The sequence below is a fragment of the Lepus europaeus genome, chromosome 9 (genome assembly GCF_033115175.1).
Source record: "Lepus europaeus isolate LE1 chromosome 9, mLepTim1.pri, whole genome shotgun sequence".
NCBI classification, from domain to species: Eukaryota; Metazoa; Chordata; class Mammalia; order Lagomorpha; family Leporidae; genus Lepus; species Lepus europaeus.
In genome coordinates this window covers 70,924,903-70,940,882 of record NC_084835.1, presented here as the reverse complement: position 1 = coordinate 70,940,882, position 15,980 = coordinate 70,924,903, and the positions used below count along the sequence as shown (strand labels likewise).

General features: G+C 54.5%; 1 protein-coding gene across 2 annotated transcripts in view; it reads right to left on the bottom strand.

The window, feature by feature from the left end:
• The window catches only part of CABLES1 (Cdk5 and Abl enzyme substrate 1), a 103,630-nt gene extending 99,192 nt beyond the window's left edge, over positions 1-4,438 (bottom strand). For both annotated transcript variants that reach the window (XM_062201456.1, XM_062201459.1), the window contains exon 1: positions 3,624-4,438. In XM_062201456.1, coding sequence (XP_062057440.1) covers positions 3,624-4,438 — 815 coding nt within the window. The remainder of the gene's footprint in view (positions 1-3,623) is intronic.
• Positions 4,439-15,980: the final 11,542 nt, after the last annotated feature.

Below are 15,980 nucleotides of genomic sequence, written 5' to 3'. Positions count from 1 at the left end.
CGAGTGAGTGGCGGGGAGAGGCCTGAGCTCAAGCTTTAATGCTAAGCCACCTTGGGCAAGTGGCTTCACCTCTGAGCCCCAGTCCCCCCACCATGCCTTACAACCAGGACAGCTACGCCTGCTGGGAAAAGCCTCCCATCTCAAAGCACGGGCTTTCTGCATGGCAGGGAGCCGGCGGACCTGCAGAGGCTGCGACGCTCCACACGCTGGCCCTGGGAAGCCAGCCTTCAACAGGGACCCTAAGCACAGGTAGTCCCCGGAAGGGCCCATGACCAACCAAGGCTCCCTGCTGAGGACAGAGCACCCAAAAGGGGCCCCAGCCTGCCCAGGGCCAGACAGCAGCATTAGTGGCACAAGCATTCGAACTTAAGGCATGGGCTACACTGCACTGCTGCCTTCCTTCCGCGTGAGACCTAACTCTCACAAGGCAGGACGCTAACCCAGGTAATTCTAAGCAGCAGCCCCTGTGTGCTCCAGCCAGCTGGCACATGAGTTCACCGAGCTCGACTCCAGGCTCCTGGGCCGCTGGCTGCCGGCTGCCGCCCGAAATGAAGCTTTGACTCAAAAGGAAGCCTCAAAACATGACTTATAAATTTATACTCCCCGCCACCTATTAACACCTTTTGGGGTCCTGTGAGCCAAGAAACAAGGAGCACGACAGGGCATGAAGCAAAAAGGCATTTGATTTTACTTGAGCCTGCTGGTGGAGGATCCGCAGGCCCACAGGCCTGGACTCCCTGGCCACCCTAAGTCAGGAGTAGGGAACCTTTCCTCTGGCTAGGGCCATTTGGATTTTTATAACATCATTCACGGGCCATAAAACATCATCAGCTCAGAAATTCGCCTGCCATAGGTTTATTGAATCTCCAGTTCTGCCTGCAGGTGCCCGGGCAGGGCCAAATCAGATGATTTTGCAGGCCCTAACAATGAGAGTGGCAGGCAGCAGCAAAGCTGGGGGCAGGGTACCACAAATGGGCTCAATCTGGGGGAGACCAGGAGAGGGAGAATAGAATCACACCAGTGCAAGTGGCCTGCTGTTTTCTGCACCAGGGTTTACAGCCAACGGCTCACTACCTATGGACCTAAGTGTGCAAGGCCTGGCCACACAGTGGCGTGGCGGAGGGAAAGACCCGAGTTCCCTCCTTGGACAGAGCTGGGTCTGACTTATCACCCAGATCTCACTGCCTGGGCCCATCTGAGGCAGTCGCTCAGCCTCTCTGGTTCTCACGGGCTCCTGGCTTGTGAGAGTCAACACAGGAGGCCGTGAAGGTTCCCAGTGACAGCTGTCATGTAACCCAGAGATGGCGCAATCACTCCACGACACATATTTGCCGAGTGCCTGCCCGTGCCAAGGCCTGGGCTGCCAGTGAGGCTGTAGGTTCAGAACTTTGAGATGCAGACATACAGAAAGCTCCCATGGCCACAGCAGGGCCAGGGGGTGGAGCCAGGAACTCAACCCAGGTCTCTCCTGGGGTGGTGGAAACCCAACTGCCTGAGCCGACACCTGCTGCCTTCCCAGATGCTCATTAGCAGGAAGCTGGGCTCAGGAGCAGAGCTGAGCCTGAACCCAGAGACATCTTAATCGCCAAGTCAATGGTCCACCACTGGAGCCTGTACTTTAGTGCCACAAGGGCCTATGGAATTCCTTAAATAGCAAGAAAGTATAACTGAAAATCCACATGCCAGGAGAACATGAAGCAGCAGCAGATGGAACCTCACTGGCTAGCAGAGCTCCCTAAAGGGAGGCATATCAGAAAAACACAGGGAACCCAGGAGGGCCGGCCCCAGCCTGACTCCAACGGTTTGTGCTCTGAACCACACTTGGTCTAGGCAGGTGAGTGAGTGATCATAAAACCAGAGACAATGTTCTTGAAAGCATCACAGTGTAGGAAACAAAGCATCCTAGCGCAGGCCAAGTTCACTGCCACTCCACAGCCAATACAGTCTTAGAGGGTCCTTAAATCAGCTGTACCTTATTTTCCCCTTCTCTACATCAAATTGGATGTGTTTCTGTGGGTAGCTGTAATCTTAAATAAATGCCTATCAAACTGTCCGTGATGGAATATTTAGAAATAGAGGAATGCAACTCTTCCCATCTCATCTCGGTGCGTGTGCTGGGGTGGGAGCGATGGATTAAAGCGCCTACAGGGTCCCGTTTATGGGATTAGAGAGCAAGTTCCGGCTTGGCTCGGGAATACTCCATATGCAAGGACATGGGTGTGCTGGACAAAGAGGACAAGGCCTCCCGAGTCACAGCTTTCAGCACAGGGACACATTTGTCTCCCAGGAGGATGCAGGACAGCCCCGCACAAGGGCTTGGATCGACGCGTATGTTTATCCTAACTCCCGTGATGACCCGCTAGGCTGCCAGGCTTCCGATCAAACTCCAGAGTGGTTAGGAGCTGCCTTAGAAACTGCCAAGTGTGCGCCGCTCACCCTGAAGGGCGGGATCTCCCTGCGGAGGGCTGACCCGCCCATGCCGCCTTACAAGCCCTGACAAGGCACGTCAGCATGGGACCGCCACAGGCGCTCCGTGGGGCTACTTCAGCTGCGCAGTCACAGGCTGCCTCCCCTATGCACGCTCCCCGCCCCAGCCCTGCCTGCCCACCCCTGGGTGCTGGAACGGCAACACTCCATGCAGAGCCCTGTTAGGATTTCATGGACTAAGAAAACTTCTGCACCAGCTGAGCTCACTCTGCGGGGAGGAAGTTAAGTTTACTCAGACCTGAGCTATCGGCTGAGCATTCCAGGAAACAGGCTGCACCTGAGGCCGGCCCCGCCCATTTCCACACCTGCAGAATGCGCCTCTCCAGCCATGGGGAAACTGAGGCCGCAGGAGATGCAAACGAATGAAACAAGGTGGAGTCCGAGCGGTGCTTCCCAGCAGGCCTCAGACACTCCCAGGGAGCCAGCCTGTCCCTACTGGCTGCCCCCAGTCCCACTGCCCTGAGAATGCAGCCAGCAAGCTCCAGCTGCTTCCTAACATTCCAGGCTTTCGCTGAGACGCCTAACACCTTCCGATAACAAACCAGCAAACACAACCAGCTTTCAACCGCTCCTACCAAATTCCTCTTGGCCCGCAATCAATCAATCAATCCTCAAGGTCCGATTTCTCCCTGTCTGCCACCCACCCTGGGCTTGGGCCTGGGTCAAGGGTTTAGAAGGAAGGCTTTCCACTTCTCAGAAAGGCAAAGGGCAAAAGCCAAACTCCCCGGGGCCGGGCAGGCGGGAGCGACTCAGGCGCGTCCGCCGCAAGTTTGGGCGCACACGCGCGCGGCGCTCGGCCACTGGGCCACCGGCCCCACCCACGGCCCCACTCCGCGCCGGGCCGCGTGGGGAGCGCGCGCCGGGTCTCAGGAAGTTTCGTGCGCTCCTCCTTGTCCTGGGAGGTTTGGGGCCGCGTCTTCGTGAGCTCCTGCCCTGCGGGTGCCAGGCGTGGACACGCACGTGTGACCACGCACTCCCTGGAGACTCCCCTCCCCCCTTCTTTCCCGTGTCCTAGTGGCTTGGAATTGGGCCAGGAGCTCAGGGCCCAGCCGGGCGTGGAAAGGTGGGCGCGACCCTAGTCCCACAGCCCAGGAGAGGCGGGGAGGCTGGAGGCGCGTCGCGTCCGGGACACTCACCGGGACCTCTGCAGCTGCTCCAAAGCGCTGGTGCTGCTGCCCTGGCCGGGCTGCTCCAGGGAGCAGTAGGTCTGTGAGGTCTGCCTGGAGAAGGCCATGGGCAGGATTCCCTGAGTGAACGAGTTGAGGCGACCCCGACTGCCGCTCGCGCTTCCGGGGGTCCCGGCGCCCAAAAAGGCTGCCGCCGGCACCTGCACGCTGGTAAAGGCATCGTCCTCCTCCAGCTCCTCCTGCCCGGGGTCCCCGGGCCCGTCGGGCGGCTGCGGCGAAGCACAGGCGGCCAGAGGCGCGGGCCGCGGCAGCTGCGACAGCTCCCCCGACGCGCGGCCCGCGCCCAGGGCGCTCGCGATTCCCCGCGCCGCGCCTGGGCCGGGCACGGCGGCGTGGCCGCCCGGGGCCAGGGGCGGCAGCAGCGACGGCTGCGGGGAGCAGGGGCCGGCGGCCGTGCCCGGCGCTGGGAGGGCGCCGCAGCCGCCTCTCTCGGCCGCAGCCACCAGCAGGCTGAGCCGAGTCCTCGCGCCGCAGGCGCTGCCGGCGCCCGGCTTGGCCGCGCCGCCCTCGTCGCCGCCGCGCCACCCCTCGTCCTGCAGCGGCGGCCGTCCGTCCAGAGAGATGTTGGTGAGGAAGGAGAGCGCAGCCTGGCGCCGCCGCGGGTCCACGCGCGGCTTCCGGGGGGGCTCGGGCGGCGGCGGCGCTGCGGCCGCGGGCTGGGGCTGCGGCTGCGGCTGCGGCTGCAATCCGCCGGAGCCCGCGGCGTCGGTGCCGGCGCTGCCGCTGCCGCTGCAAGCGGCCGTGCTGGCGGCCGCCGCCGCCATTGTGTCCGTCTGCGGTGCTATTTCCGCGAGGCCGGCCGCGAGCAGCGAGCCGCGCTCCGTGCTAAGCGGCGGGCGCGAGCGGCGGCGACCCAGGCTGGGCAGGGCGCGGGGCGCGGGCGGCGTGCACGGCGGCCCGGCCCCCCCGCGGGCGGGCCATGCTGGCCCCGGTGCTCGGGCAGGGGGCGCCGCGGCCCGCCCCACGCGCGCCTCGCTGGCCGCCCGCCTGCTCGCCGCTCCCCCGGCCGGTGGGTCGCGGGCGCCGCGGCCCGGTGTCCGTATTTATAGGTGCGTGCGCCCAGCGCCCGTGCTCCGAAGCGCTCGTTGCAATAACACCGGATCACGTGTGGGGAAAGAAACCTGGGAAGAAAACAAAGCCGCAGGCGGAGGCAGGCGCGGGAGGCGACGGGGCTGGAGAAGAGGAAGAGGAGGAGAAGGCGAGCTGAGCGCGTGGCGGGGCGGGGACCTGTCGGCCTGTCCCGACCGGCCGAGCTGCTGCTGCTGCTGCTGCTGCTGCTGCTGCTGCTGCTGCTGCGAGAGTCGCAGGCGCCCGGGGCCGGCGGGAGTCGGTTGCTGGAGGCGAGCACGTGTGCTCCGCACGCTGGCCCTGGGACCTGGGGGTGCGCGCCGAATCCTCGCTGTCAGGGCGTGGGGGTGTGCGCCTGGGGCAGTCGTGGGCCCAGTCGTGCGTTGAGATTTGGCCCTCGAGCGAGTAACCTGGACCCCGCGTTGCCGGGGGTGGGAGTGGGGGTGGGGGTGGGGGCGGGGGCGGACAAATAGGTCCTTACTCCTGGTTGCTCGGTTGGGTCCGCAGCTCCTGCGTGGACGGCCCCTCCTCCAAGCTGTCGCTGCCCTAAGCTTGCATCTCATTCATTCGCACGCCTTGGGGCTGCGTGGGAGACCCCACGCGTGAACACCGCGCGGCTGAAGCGGTTGACACCACCCTCTCGTGTGGTGCTGTCACTCTTCCTCTCTTCTCAGCAACAGCCAAGGTCAGTTTTACCTCTTCTCCATCTCCCGCGGAGACCCCGCGGGGTTAAAATAGCCTCACACACTTTCCGCTTTATCACCTGCAGAATCTTGTGGGATACCAACGCCTTTTCTCCCGGACCAACACACACAGTGACGATGCCATTTTTTCTATTTCATAAATAATCTTTCTATAAAAGATGACCCTAACAGGGTTGCCTGCAGCTCGAATCTGTGAGGGGAGAGTCGCAGCCCCACCCCAAGAGGCAGGGGGCTAGGGTGGGGGTGGAGAGGGCTCCCCCAGGAGCAGGCTGAGAACCCCTGGTGTTCCCTAGTGGCCTAAATGACTTACTCAATGCAGTAAGAAACTATTGTCACACTGAATTAAGCCCTGTGATGCCAAAGAAACCTTGCTACACTTTTCCGAGGGAGAAGCAATGCAACCTTGCTACACTTTTCGGAGGGAGAAAACAAGTTCATTTAATTAACGGTTTAAATTTAGCCCTGGAGCAAACGAGTGACTGCGTTGAAATTCCACTCCCTTTCAAGAGCAGGAAAGTAAACTGAGAAACGGAGGGCGGAGGGCGAACGCACCGGGTCTTGAGATGTGGCTCCAGCCTGGAGCGCGAGGTACCTGCGTGTCAGGTTACAGCCGCTCAGGACACACTGGGCAGGCGGCCCTTTGCGTGGACAATTGCTCCTGCTTTATTTTGTGCCATTTTTAGGCCTTTTGAAAACGTGGAGCCTGGTGGCTCTTTACAACAGCCTCACAGCAGCTAAGTCGGAGCTTAATAACCAGCTCTGGGGAAGGTCATCAGGGTAGTAATTACTTTCTTTAACTAACTACCTGGAAACTTGCAGGCTGCTTTTTTTTTTTTTTTTACCATGGACGTAATTTACATGACTGCTGGCCTGGTGGTGCTGGCTGGTGGTGTGAAAGGAAAGACTCCAACTCTGACTCTGGAGAAAGAAAAAAACTATTTAATTACAAAAATGTAAATGTGAATTACAGAACATGAAATAAGCAGAGGAGCCAAAAAGAAAAGAAAAAAAAGCAACACTAGCAATCTTATCTCCCAGAGAAATAACTTAAAATTTTGCTTTCTGTCTTGTGTATATTTTTAAACAAAAGCTAAATGGGGCTGTTGGTATCTTGTGATTTTTGCCTGCTGAGTTGTGATCATCTTCCATTTGGAACGTTCTGTAGCATCATTTAATGACATCCTAGTGTTCAATTGGATGGGGAGACTAAGCTATTAAACCTGTGCGTTTAATAAGCTCGTCTCCATTTTGTTGTTATAAAGATGGCAATGCCGATGGCCTTTATTTTTCTAAGTCTTGCCACCATTCAATAGTGTTTTCCTTGGTTAAAACAGTTGCTGGGGCAAATGTTATCTCAGGTTTCCAAGGCTCCCCATCCCAAGAGGTGATTCAATCTGCTTCTTCCCTCTCTGGCTGGCTAGTACAGTTTCTTTCACCAACATCCATTTCTTTGCCCATTTGATATAACTCTTTGCAAGTATCCTACAGGAATCAATGTTGAGCCTCAACTGCTTGTGATCCCCTGGTGGGACTCTTGAAAGATAGGATTTATTGTTCACCTACTGGGTGCCAGCCACAGTGATCATGCTGTGTTGGTGATAATGGGGGCATTATTGATTTTTCATCACTTAACCAAGCAAGGCAGGGCACCCATGCATGCTCTTGCGCCCTCTGCTGGTGAGCCTGTTTTATGGGGGGCAGGATTTAGTCTGTAGTTGAGAGTCAGCTCTAAAAGAAGTATTGCAGGCTTTCGGGTAAGAGGATCTGGGCTTCAAGAGCAAGTCACGTAGGCTCCCAGAGCCCAGTTTCCTTTGTGGGTTGTGAGGCAGAAGTGAGGGCTGCACAAGGAGCATCTTATACACCATACAGTACTTTTAAAAATGTTAGTTGGGGCAGGCATTTACCCGTGTCCCATATGGGAGAGCCTGGGTTGGATTCCTGGCCACAGCTCCAGACTCTTAACTGCTAATGCGACCCTGGGCAGCACTTCAAGTAACTTAACTTCTGCCATCCACGTGGGAGCTCTGGATTGAGTTCCCAGCTCCTGGTCCAGCTCCAGCCATTGCATGCATCTGGGAACTGAACCAGCAGATGGAAGCACTCGCTCTCTTCTCTCTCTGTCTCTCTCCCTCCCTTCCTCCCTCTCCCCTCCTCTCTCCCTCCCCCTCCCCTTCTCCCTCTCTCTACCATATCCATCTCAGTCTCCCTGCCTCTCAAATAAATACATATTTTTAAATGTCAGTTGTGATTTAGCCATTGTGATCCACTTAGTCCTTGAATCATTCCAAGTTCATTTATTTTTTAGCCATTTTTATTCATTGATCAAGTATTATTGAGCAACTTCTTTGTGAGCAGTAACATCTTGTGACAAAGGGATAAAAAGTGTAGCCTTTAGCCCTTGTGCCCTTGACAGCTGAGGTGGAAGAGAACCGAAGCTCAGGGAGGAATCTCAGTGAAAATGCAAAGCAGACTGGTTTCGTGGGGACAAAGCAGTGTGTTCGCAGGTATGGCGGAGGGAGGCCTGTGGGAGGGGGTCTTAGGCAGCAGCCAGGATCTGAGCAGACCTGGAAGGTCAAGCAGCCGAGGAACAGGCCCTCCAAGGGCAGTTTTGCCTACACATTGCTGTTGTGTAGCAGGCAGAGAGGACTAGGACTTGCAATGAAATTCTTGGAGCCAGCAGGTGGAAGATTTCTTTCTTTCACTCTACCTTTCAGATAAATTTTAAAAGAGAAAAAAACCAGTCATCTCAAAAGTGGGGAAAAACTACAATGGAAGTTGGAAATGAGGCTTTAAACTCAGATAAACCAGGGCTCTAACGCCAGCTTAGGCTCTTAGGAGTGTGCAACCTCCTAAAGCCTCCAGCTTGGACAAGTTATGAGCTTTTTGCCTCGATAGCCCCCTCTGTACAGGTAGATTTAGCAATATTTTACCTCGCCGAGTCGCGAGGGTCACCCATAATACAAGGTATGTCACTAGCAGCGTATATGGCATTCAGCGGGTGACTGTTAGAAAAATGCAAAGTACAGAAGACACCCCTATGAAAGGCCAGGGTGTTTTAAGCTCCAGGGTTTTGTAGTTCTCACTGGTCCTGCCTGGGAGACGGGACTGCCAGAAATGTCAGCTGTCAGCTCCAGGTCACATCAGAGTAGCTTCCCGTATGTTCCAGCAACATGCATGCTGCTGCCTGCTGAGGGAACGCACACCAGACCGCAGGCTCAGCGCCCCAGAGCGACCTGCTGCTTTCCTGAATTCAGAGTGAGACCAGGACGGGGGAATTCCAAGGGGTGGCCCTCCGTGCCCTGACACATCCCCTGGAACTTCACCTTCCCATGGGGATTTTGGATCACTTCTGCTGCTCTGGGGGAGCACAGCTTGGGGGGGGGGGGTGTCATCATTTCCCTTCCACAATTTGGCATGGATACCTCAGTGTCCCCAGAACATGTGCAATCAGATATGCTGTTCAAGACTTCACTAGAAGTTCAGGAATATTGGAGGAAAGAAACCCAGTGAGTCACTGACAGGCCTGTTGAGCAGCTCAGCAAATGTGGCCGCCCCATCACCCTCGTGTCCGTGCTTCATAAACACCAACCCTGTGCCAGGTGAGGGTTAGGCTCTGCAGGTGCCAAAGGAGCACGCCATGTGAACCTGTCCTGGAGCTAACAGAGGTGGGAGACACGTCAGCACCTGTATTTTCAGCATCCTAGCATAAGTGTGTTTCTAAAACAGCTGTATGCACAGGGCACAGCTGCCCCCAGCATGCTTTCCAGAGTAGAAGCTATTGTGACCTTTGACCCAGAGCCACCCCTCTCCAGGACACTGCCTTCTCCCTACACAGAGTGAAGCGCCATGTGGTCCTGGGGTCCCGGGGTCCCTGCTTCTTCCTGCCATGGTTCTGACCTCCAGGTCTCCTGCTGCCTGAGGGCCCGCCCTGCCCTCAGTGATTGACACCAGCAGCCCCTGACACTGCTCGGCCATTGGCTCAGATGGGTCTTGTCTCTGGACCCCAGCCACTGCCTGGAGGAGAGAGGAAGAGGGACATTGAGAGGAAGAGGGACGTTGCGCTGTGGCTCCTGCCTAGGATGAGGGCAGGCAGAAGAGGCTGAGAAAAACAGGTGACGGGCACGTCCACGGAGATGTGGAAACCGTCACAGAAAAGCGTGTGACTAGTTTATGGAGGACAATGGCTCAGGCCCAGGATGCATGCAGGTGCCTTGTCGCTCTGAAACCGCGTGTCAGTGTTCCAGGGAATCAATTCCACAGTCTTGTTGGAGGGCTTTCCAGAGAGCCTGGTGCAGATACACTTGTTCTTCACACTTCCTCACTTTGAGATTCCCCTTGGCCTCAGCCCTGCTGACTGGGGTGGAGGAGGGATGGGCTTTCGGAAGGCACCGCTCTCCTGGGAGGGGCCTGCACAGCTTGGGTTGAAGTTCCAATCTGTCACTAACTCTGTGACCTCTGGGTCTCAATTTCTATGTCCCTAAGCCACAGCAGATCCTATTGACCTTGTTACGCAGGTGAGAATCAAGGCATGTGTATAACACCTAGCAGGTGTCTAGCACACAGTGGCTGCTTGCGAGTGGTGGCTGTAGTCATCCTGCAGAGCCCCGGGGAAGTAGACTGCTCGGTGGGTGAGCAGCAGACATTTTGTTTCATGGCCTGAATGGGGAAAACTCTGGTTTCTCCATTTGCGTGGAACACTGAGGACACCAATATGTGGTGGGATTTTCCCACCCCTGCCAAATCTCCAACACCCTGGACGCTGACTAGGTGTCCTACAGCTCAGTGCAATTCTGAGACCATCGACCTGGAGTGTCGAATGTCGTTCACCCACACTCCTGTCCAACTTGGCTATGAATCAGGGCCCATGAGCCTCTCCTTAGGTTTGATAATTTGCTACGATCACTCAAGCAACTCAGGGAAAAGCTTCCTTGTGTGTAGGTTTATCATAGATAAACTGTGGCATAGATAAACTGTGTCCGTGTGTGACACAGACATCCCATATGGAGTCCCGGCTGCTCCACTTCCAATCCAGCTCCCTGCTAATGGCCTAGGAAAGCAGTGGAAGATGGCCCAAGTGCTTGGGCCCCTGCACCCACATGGGAGGCCTGGAAGAAGCTCCTGGCTCCTGGCTTTGGATCATCTCAGCTCCGACTGTTGCTGCCATTTGGGGAGTGAACCAGGGGCTGGAAGACCTCTCTCTCTCTCTGTCTCTCCCTCTCTCCTTATATACATCTGCCTCTCAGATGAGTAAATAAATCTTAAAAAAAAAAAAAAAGAATAAGACACAGGTGAAGAGGATCCCAGGGCAAGGTCTGAAGGGTCCGAGCTGAGCCCAGATGTCTCCTTCCTCATCATCTGTGGCGACATGGATGTGGTCGCCAACCTGGAAGCCATCCCAGCTCCGTCTGTCAGGGATGACCGGGAAGCTCCATCACATAATAATTATTCAGTCTCCAGCTCCTCTCCTGTCGGGGCGGTAGGGCTGAAAGCCCCAGTCTCCTGATCATGGCTCGGCCGTTTCGGTGGCCAGCTGCTGTCCTGAAGCCAGCCAGGAGTGCAGCAAAAGTGGCCTTAGGACAAAAAAGTCTTCTCACCCAGGAAATGACTTCCCGGATCAAAGACTGTTAGGAAAACAGGTGCTCCTAAGGCTTTCTGAGTCAGGAACCGAGGGCAGAGACCAGATGGCTACCTTTGCTGTCGGACTGCCCTGGAAGAAACCTGGAATCAAAACCCTCAGGATCACACATCCCAGACACTTCTGTGAGATGCCCATTCATCTTCCTAAAGGGGGAGTGGTTATGTCCAGAACGCCACCTGTCATTCCACAGTATGACAGATAGGATATTTGCATTTTTAAGAAAACCACTGCATGTTCTTTGTTGTGTTACCTTTGTACTCATCCTCATGAGGATGAACAAGGGTGGGTAATACTCAGACTCCCCACCAAGTGCCCCTAAAGACGGAGCGGAATAGACCCACAGTCTGAGGGATCTGTAGGTGGGACTTGGCACAGGACATCTCTTTGAATTTATCATTTTAGATTACAAATGAAGGAGCTATGGGGCCAGCCTTGTGGTGTAGCAGGTAAAGCACCCACCTGTGACGCCAGCGCCTGATGGGGCACCAGTTTACACATCCCAGCTATTCCTCTTCAGATCCATCTCCCTGCTAATGGCCTCAGAAGCAGTGCAGGATGGCCCAAGTGCTTAGGCCCCTGTCACCAACATAGGAGACCCAGATGAAGCTCCTGGCTCCAACTTGGCCCAGCTGGGGAGTGAACCAGTGGATGGAGGATCTCTCTCCCTCTCTCTCTCTCTCCCTCTCCCTCTCCCTCTCTCTTTCTCTGTAACTGTTTAAAATAAATAAATATATCTTTAAAAAAATGAATGAGCTATGAGAATTGGGCATGTGACAAAAATGACACATCAAATCAGTAAAGATAGATTCTGGATTCAGTGGTGTTGGGACAGTTGCCAGCTTGGGGCAGGGAGTCAGTCCCAACTATTTGTACCACATTAAATTCTCGATGGAAGAAAAATTTAAGTGCACAAAGTAGAACCATAAAGATGTTATCGAGAAGTGCTAAGGAAAGAAGTTAGCAATAGAACAGTACTCGCAGTTGGTTTTTTTTTTTTTTAATTTTTTTTTTTATTTTTATTTTTGACAGGCAGAGTGGACAGTGAGAGAGAGAGAGACAGAGAGAAAGGTCTTCCTTTTGCCGTTGGTTCACCCTCCAATGGCCGCCGCGGTAGCGCGCTGCGGCCGGCGCACCGCGCTGTTCCGATGGCAGGAGCCAGGTGCTTATCCTGGTCTCCCCTGGGGTGCAGAGCCCAAACACTTGGGCCATCCTCCACTGCACTCCCTGGCCACAGCAGAGAGCTGGCCTGGAAGAGGGGCAACCGGGACAGGATCGGTGCCCCGACCGGGACTAGAACCCGGTGTGCCGGCGCCGCAAGGCGGAGGATTAGCCTGTTGAGCCACGGCGCCGGCCTCGCAGTTGGTTTTGTTCACCCCTGAAACCTCAGTGTCTGGCATAAAGTCAGAGTCCAATAAACTTCTGATGAAAGGACTTGAGAGAATGTTTTAGTATTAAATTTAAAAAAATTATTTATTTACATTTTATTATAAAGGTAAAAAGAGAGAACAAAGTCTTCCATCCATTGGTTCAATTCTCAAATGCCTGCAATAGCACAGGTGGGGCCAGGCTGAAGCCAGGAACCAGGAACTCAATTCAGGTCTCCCATGTGGGTGGCAGGGACCAAAGCACTCTGCCTGTAAACATATGTTATAACCACCTCTGCTGGGGGTGCAGCCTTTCTTTCTTTTTAAGAGATGTATTTATTTACTTTGAAAATCAGTTACAGAAAGAGAGGGAGAAGTAGAGAGATATATATATATCTTCCATCTGCTGGTTATTCCCCAAATGGCTGCAGCGATCAGGGATGGGCCAGGCCGAAGCCAGGAGTTAGAAACTCCATCTGGGTCTCCCTTGTGGGTAGCAGGGGCCCAAGTACTTGAACCATCTTCCACTGCCTTCCCAGGTGCATTAGGGGGGAGCTGGATCAGACGTGGGGCACCTGGGACTCAAACCAGCATCCCAAGAGGTAAAACCTAAGGATGACTTACAACCCAGAAGCTATCGAAGCAAAAGTGAGTTCAGCTACCAAAACAAAAATTACAGATGACTACATGGGGAAAAGCAAAATGAGGGGAGGGCGTGGGTGTTGTGGTGCAGCAGCGTACGCTGCCTTCGCAACAAGCGCACCCCGTATCAGAGCACCAGTTCGAGTTCCGGCTGCTCCGCTTCCCATCCAGCTTCTTGCTCATATATCCTGGGAGGCAGCAGATGATGGCCCAAGAGCCTGGTGCCCTGCCACCCACATGGGAGACCCAGATGGGGTTCGATGTTTCGCTCCTTCTCTTGCTGTGCTTTTCAAGTAAATGAAAATAAAAAATAAACCAGGGATGGACATTTAGTGCAGCGGTAAAGATGTCACTCGGGACACCCACATCTCATCTCAGAGTGCCTGAATTCCAGTCCCAGATCTGCCCCCGATCTACCTTCCTGTCAGTGTGCACCCCGGGAGGCAGCAGATGATGGCTCACGTACTTGGGTCCCAGCAGTGTAGTGGGAGACCTGGATTGAGTCCCTGGCTCCTGGCTTCAGGCTGACCCAGCCTGGCTGGTGTAGGCATTTGGGGAGTAAGCTAGCAAATGAAATACCTTTTCCTCTGTCTCTCTGCTTTTAAAATAAAATGAAAATAAATAAAACACAATGTTTTAAATTAAAAGACAAATATGCAAGAGGGAAATATTTGCAATGCATATCACAAAGGATACCTTTCCTTAATATTAAAGAAATCCTAAATATTGGTTTTTAAGAAAAAGGCCAATAGCACAGTAGAGAAATGAGCAAATGAATTAGAAGAACAAGGGGCTGTTAAACACAAGAAGAGATCCTCAACCTCTGGTCATGCGGGACAAGCAAATAAAAATTCTTGTGAGATACAACTTTCCGCCCATCAGATTTGCAGAGGTGAGAAAGTCTTGAGAACACACCCTGCCCATGTGTATTAGCTCAGGGAGAAGGAAACACGCTAATAGGTAGATTGGAATGTCTCAGAAGTGACCTGGCCACGCAGTGTGTCTTGTGACCCGCTTCTAAGCATTCGGCCGACAGATACACTAGCATGCATCTGAGTGAAGACTGCTCTAGGTTTGTATGAGACTGTTGCAAAAGGTTTATGGAAAATGGAATTAAAGCTATGAACTTATTTTGGTGCACACAAAATTTGATGTAAAAATTATTTTCATAACACATGCATAATGTATATTACGAAGAGACTGTGCGTGCTTTCAAAATTGCCTTGCACGGAACGTACTCCTACTTTAATTGCACTGTTCCACAGACGTTTTGAAGTGGCCTTGTTGTTTGTTGTGATGATGTTTTGTAACAGGAAACCATCAGGGAAGGCCGTCCCAGGGCTGTTAGCAGACTCTGACACATCCATTCATGAAATCGTGTGCAGCTGCTAAGTGTGAGCAATAACTTGTCTGTCTGTTTTATAGCGAAGACCTCCAAGATGCATGTGAGAACAGCAGGCTGTGCAGTAGTGTTTATGGACTCATTTGCATTGAAAAAACAGGTGTGGGCAATTAGCTTGGCGGTCAAGTCACTGCTTTCCAGACAGAGTCCGTGGCTCCTTGTCTCCCGTACCCCATGACCCTCCCCACCTTTGCATGTGCTGCACTGCCTGGTGATCATTGTCTTCCCCACCACCACCCGTGGGTTCCTTGAGGCCGAGGACCCTGTCTTATTCATCTTTAAATTGTTAACCTAAGACACAGTAGGTAATCAAAAAGAAAAAATAATAATTAATGCATGAACATACCAAGAATCCTGGAGTCCTTCCTGAGGGAGTGGCAGAGGCCACTCCTGAGGGAGTGGAAGTTTGGGGGAAGTCACTAACAGGTGCACTCAAGCTGAGCTGAAAGAAGGGATCCCTCACCTGTAGGACAGGGCAGGGACAAAGCAGACATTCAAGGGGAGAGAACACCTTACCTCTGGGCTGGAGAATGGAGGGAAGGGATCCTAGGAAGGCCCAGGATACCGAGTTCTTCAGAAGTTAGGAGACCAGGGGTTGGTGTTGTGGTATAGCAGATTAAGTCACCACCTGTGACGCCAGCATCCCATATGGCATTGGTTCATATCTTGGCTGCTCTACTTCCAATCCAGCTCTTGCTAATGTACCTGGGAAAGCAGCAGAGGATGGCCCAAATGCTTGGGCCCCTGCATCCCACATGGGGGACCTGCAAGAAGCTCCTGGCTTGTCAGTCCCCAAATGCCTGCAACGGCCTGGACTGAGGAGCCTGAAACTGAGTCTCCCAGGTGGGTGGCAGGGACTCCAGTCCCTGAGCCATCATCTTCCTCCTCCCGGGGTGCACAGTAGCAGGAAGCTGGGTCAGGAGGGAAGGAGCTGGGACTGGAACCCGGGCACTACACCACGGGACATGGGCACCCCTCGTGAGGACTCAAGCCCTGCACTGCTCCCTCCCAGATGCTCATTTAATGGGACGTTTGAAAGGGGTTCAGGATGCAGGACAACTCTGTTGTAGGCGACTGCTTCACACGTCACAGGTCGCCTTGAGTGTCTGGCCTCACGCATTCAATGCCAGTAGAGCACCCCAACCATGATGACAACTCAGGCACGCGGCACCCCTTGGGGAGGGACCTCTCTAGGCACGTGTTAGCCTTGCTCCCATTCCTGCAGGGGCTGACAGGTGATGCTGGGTGGCCTGGGGCAGGCTGCAGACCACGTGTGGACATGGGCAGGACCGGCCAGCTTGAGAGGTTTGGATGTGAAGGCCTTGGTTTTCTCCAGAACCTAGGGCCCAGGGAGACAGCCTGGAACCGAAGGCCTGAATTCCTGCTCTGATGAGCCAGCATGGAGCCGGGCGCCCCTAGGGGCCCAGCCTGTTTGAGGTCTGAGGCCTCGAGCACCCCCTTCCCGCCAGCGAGGTGGCGCCTGGTCAG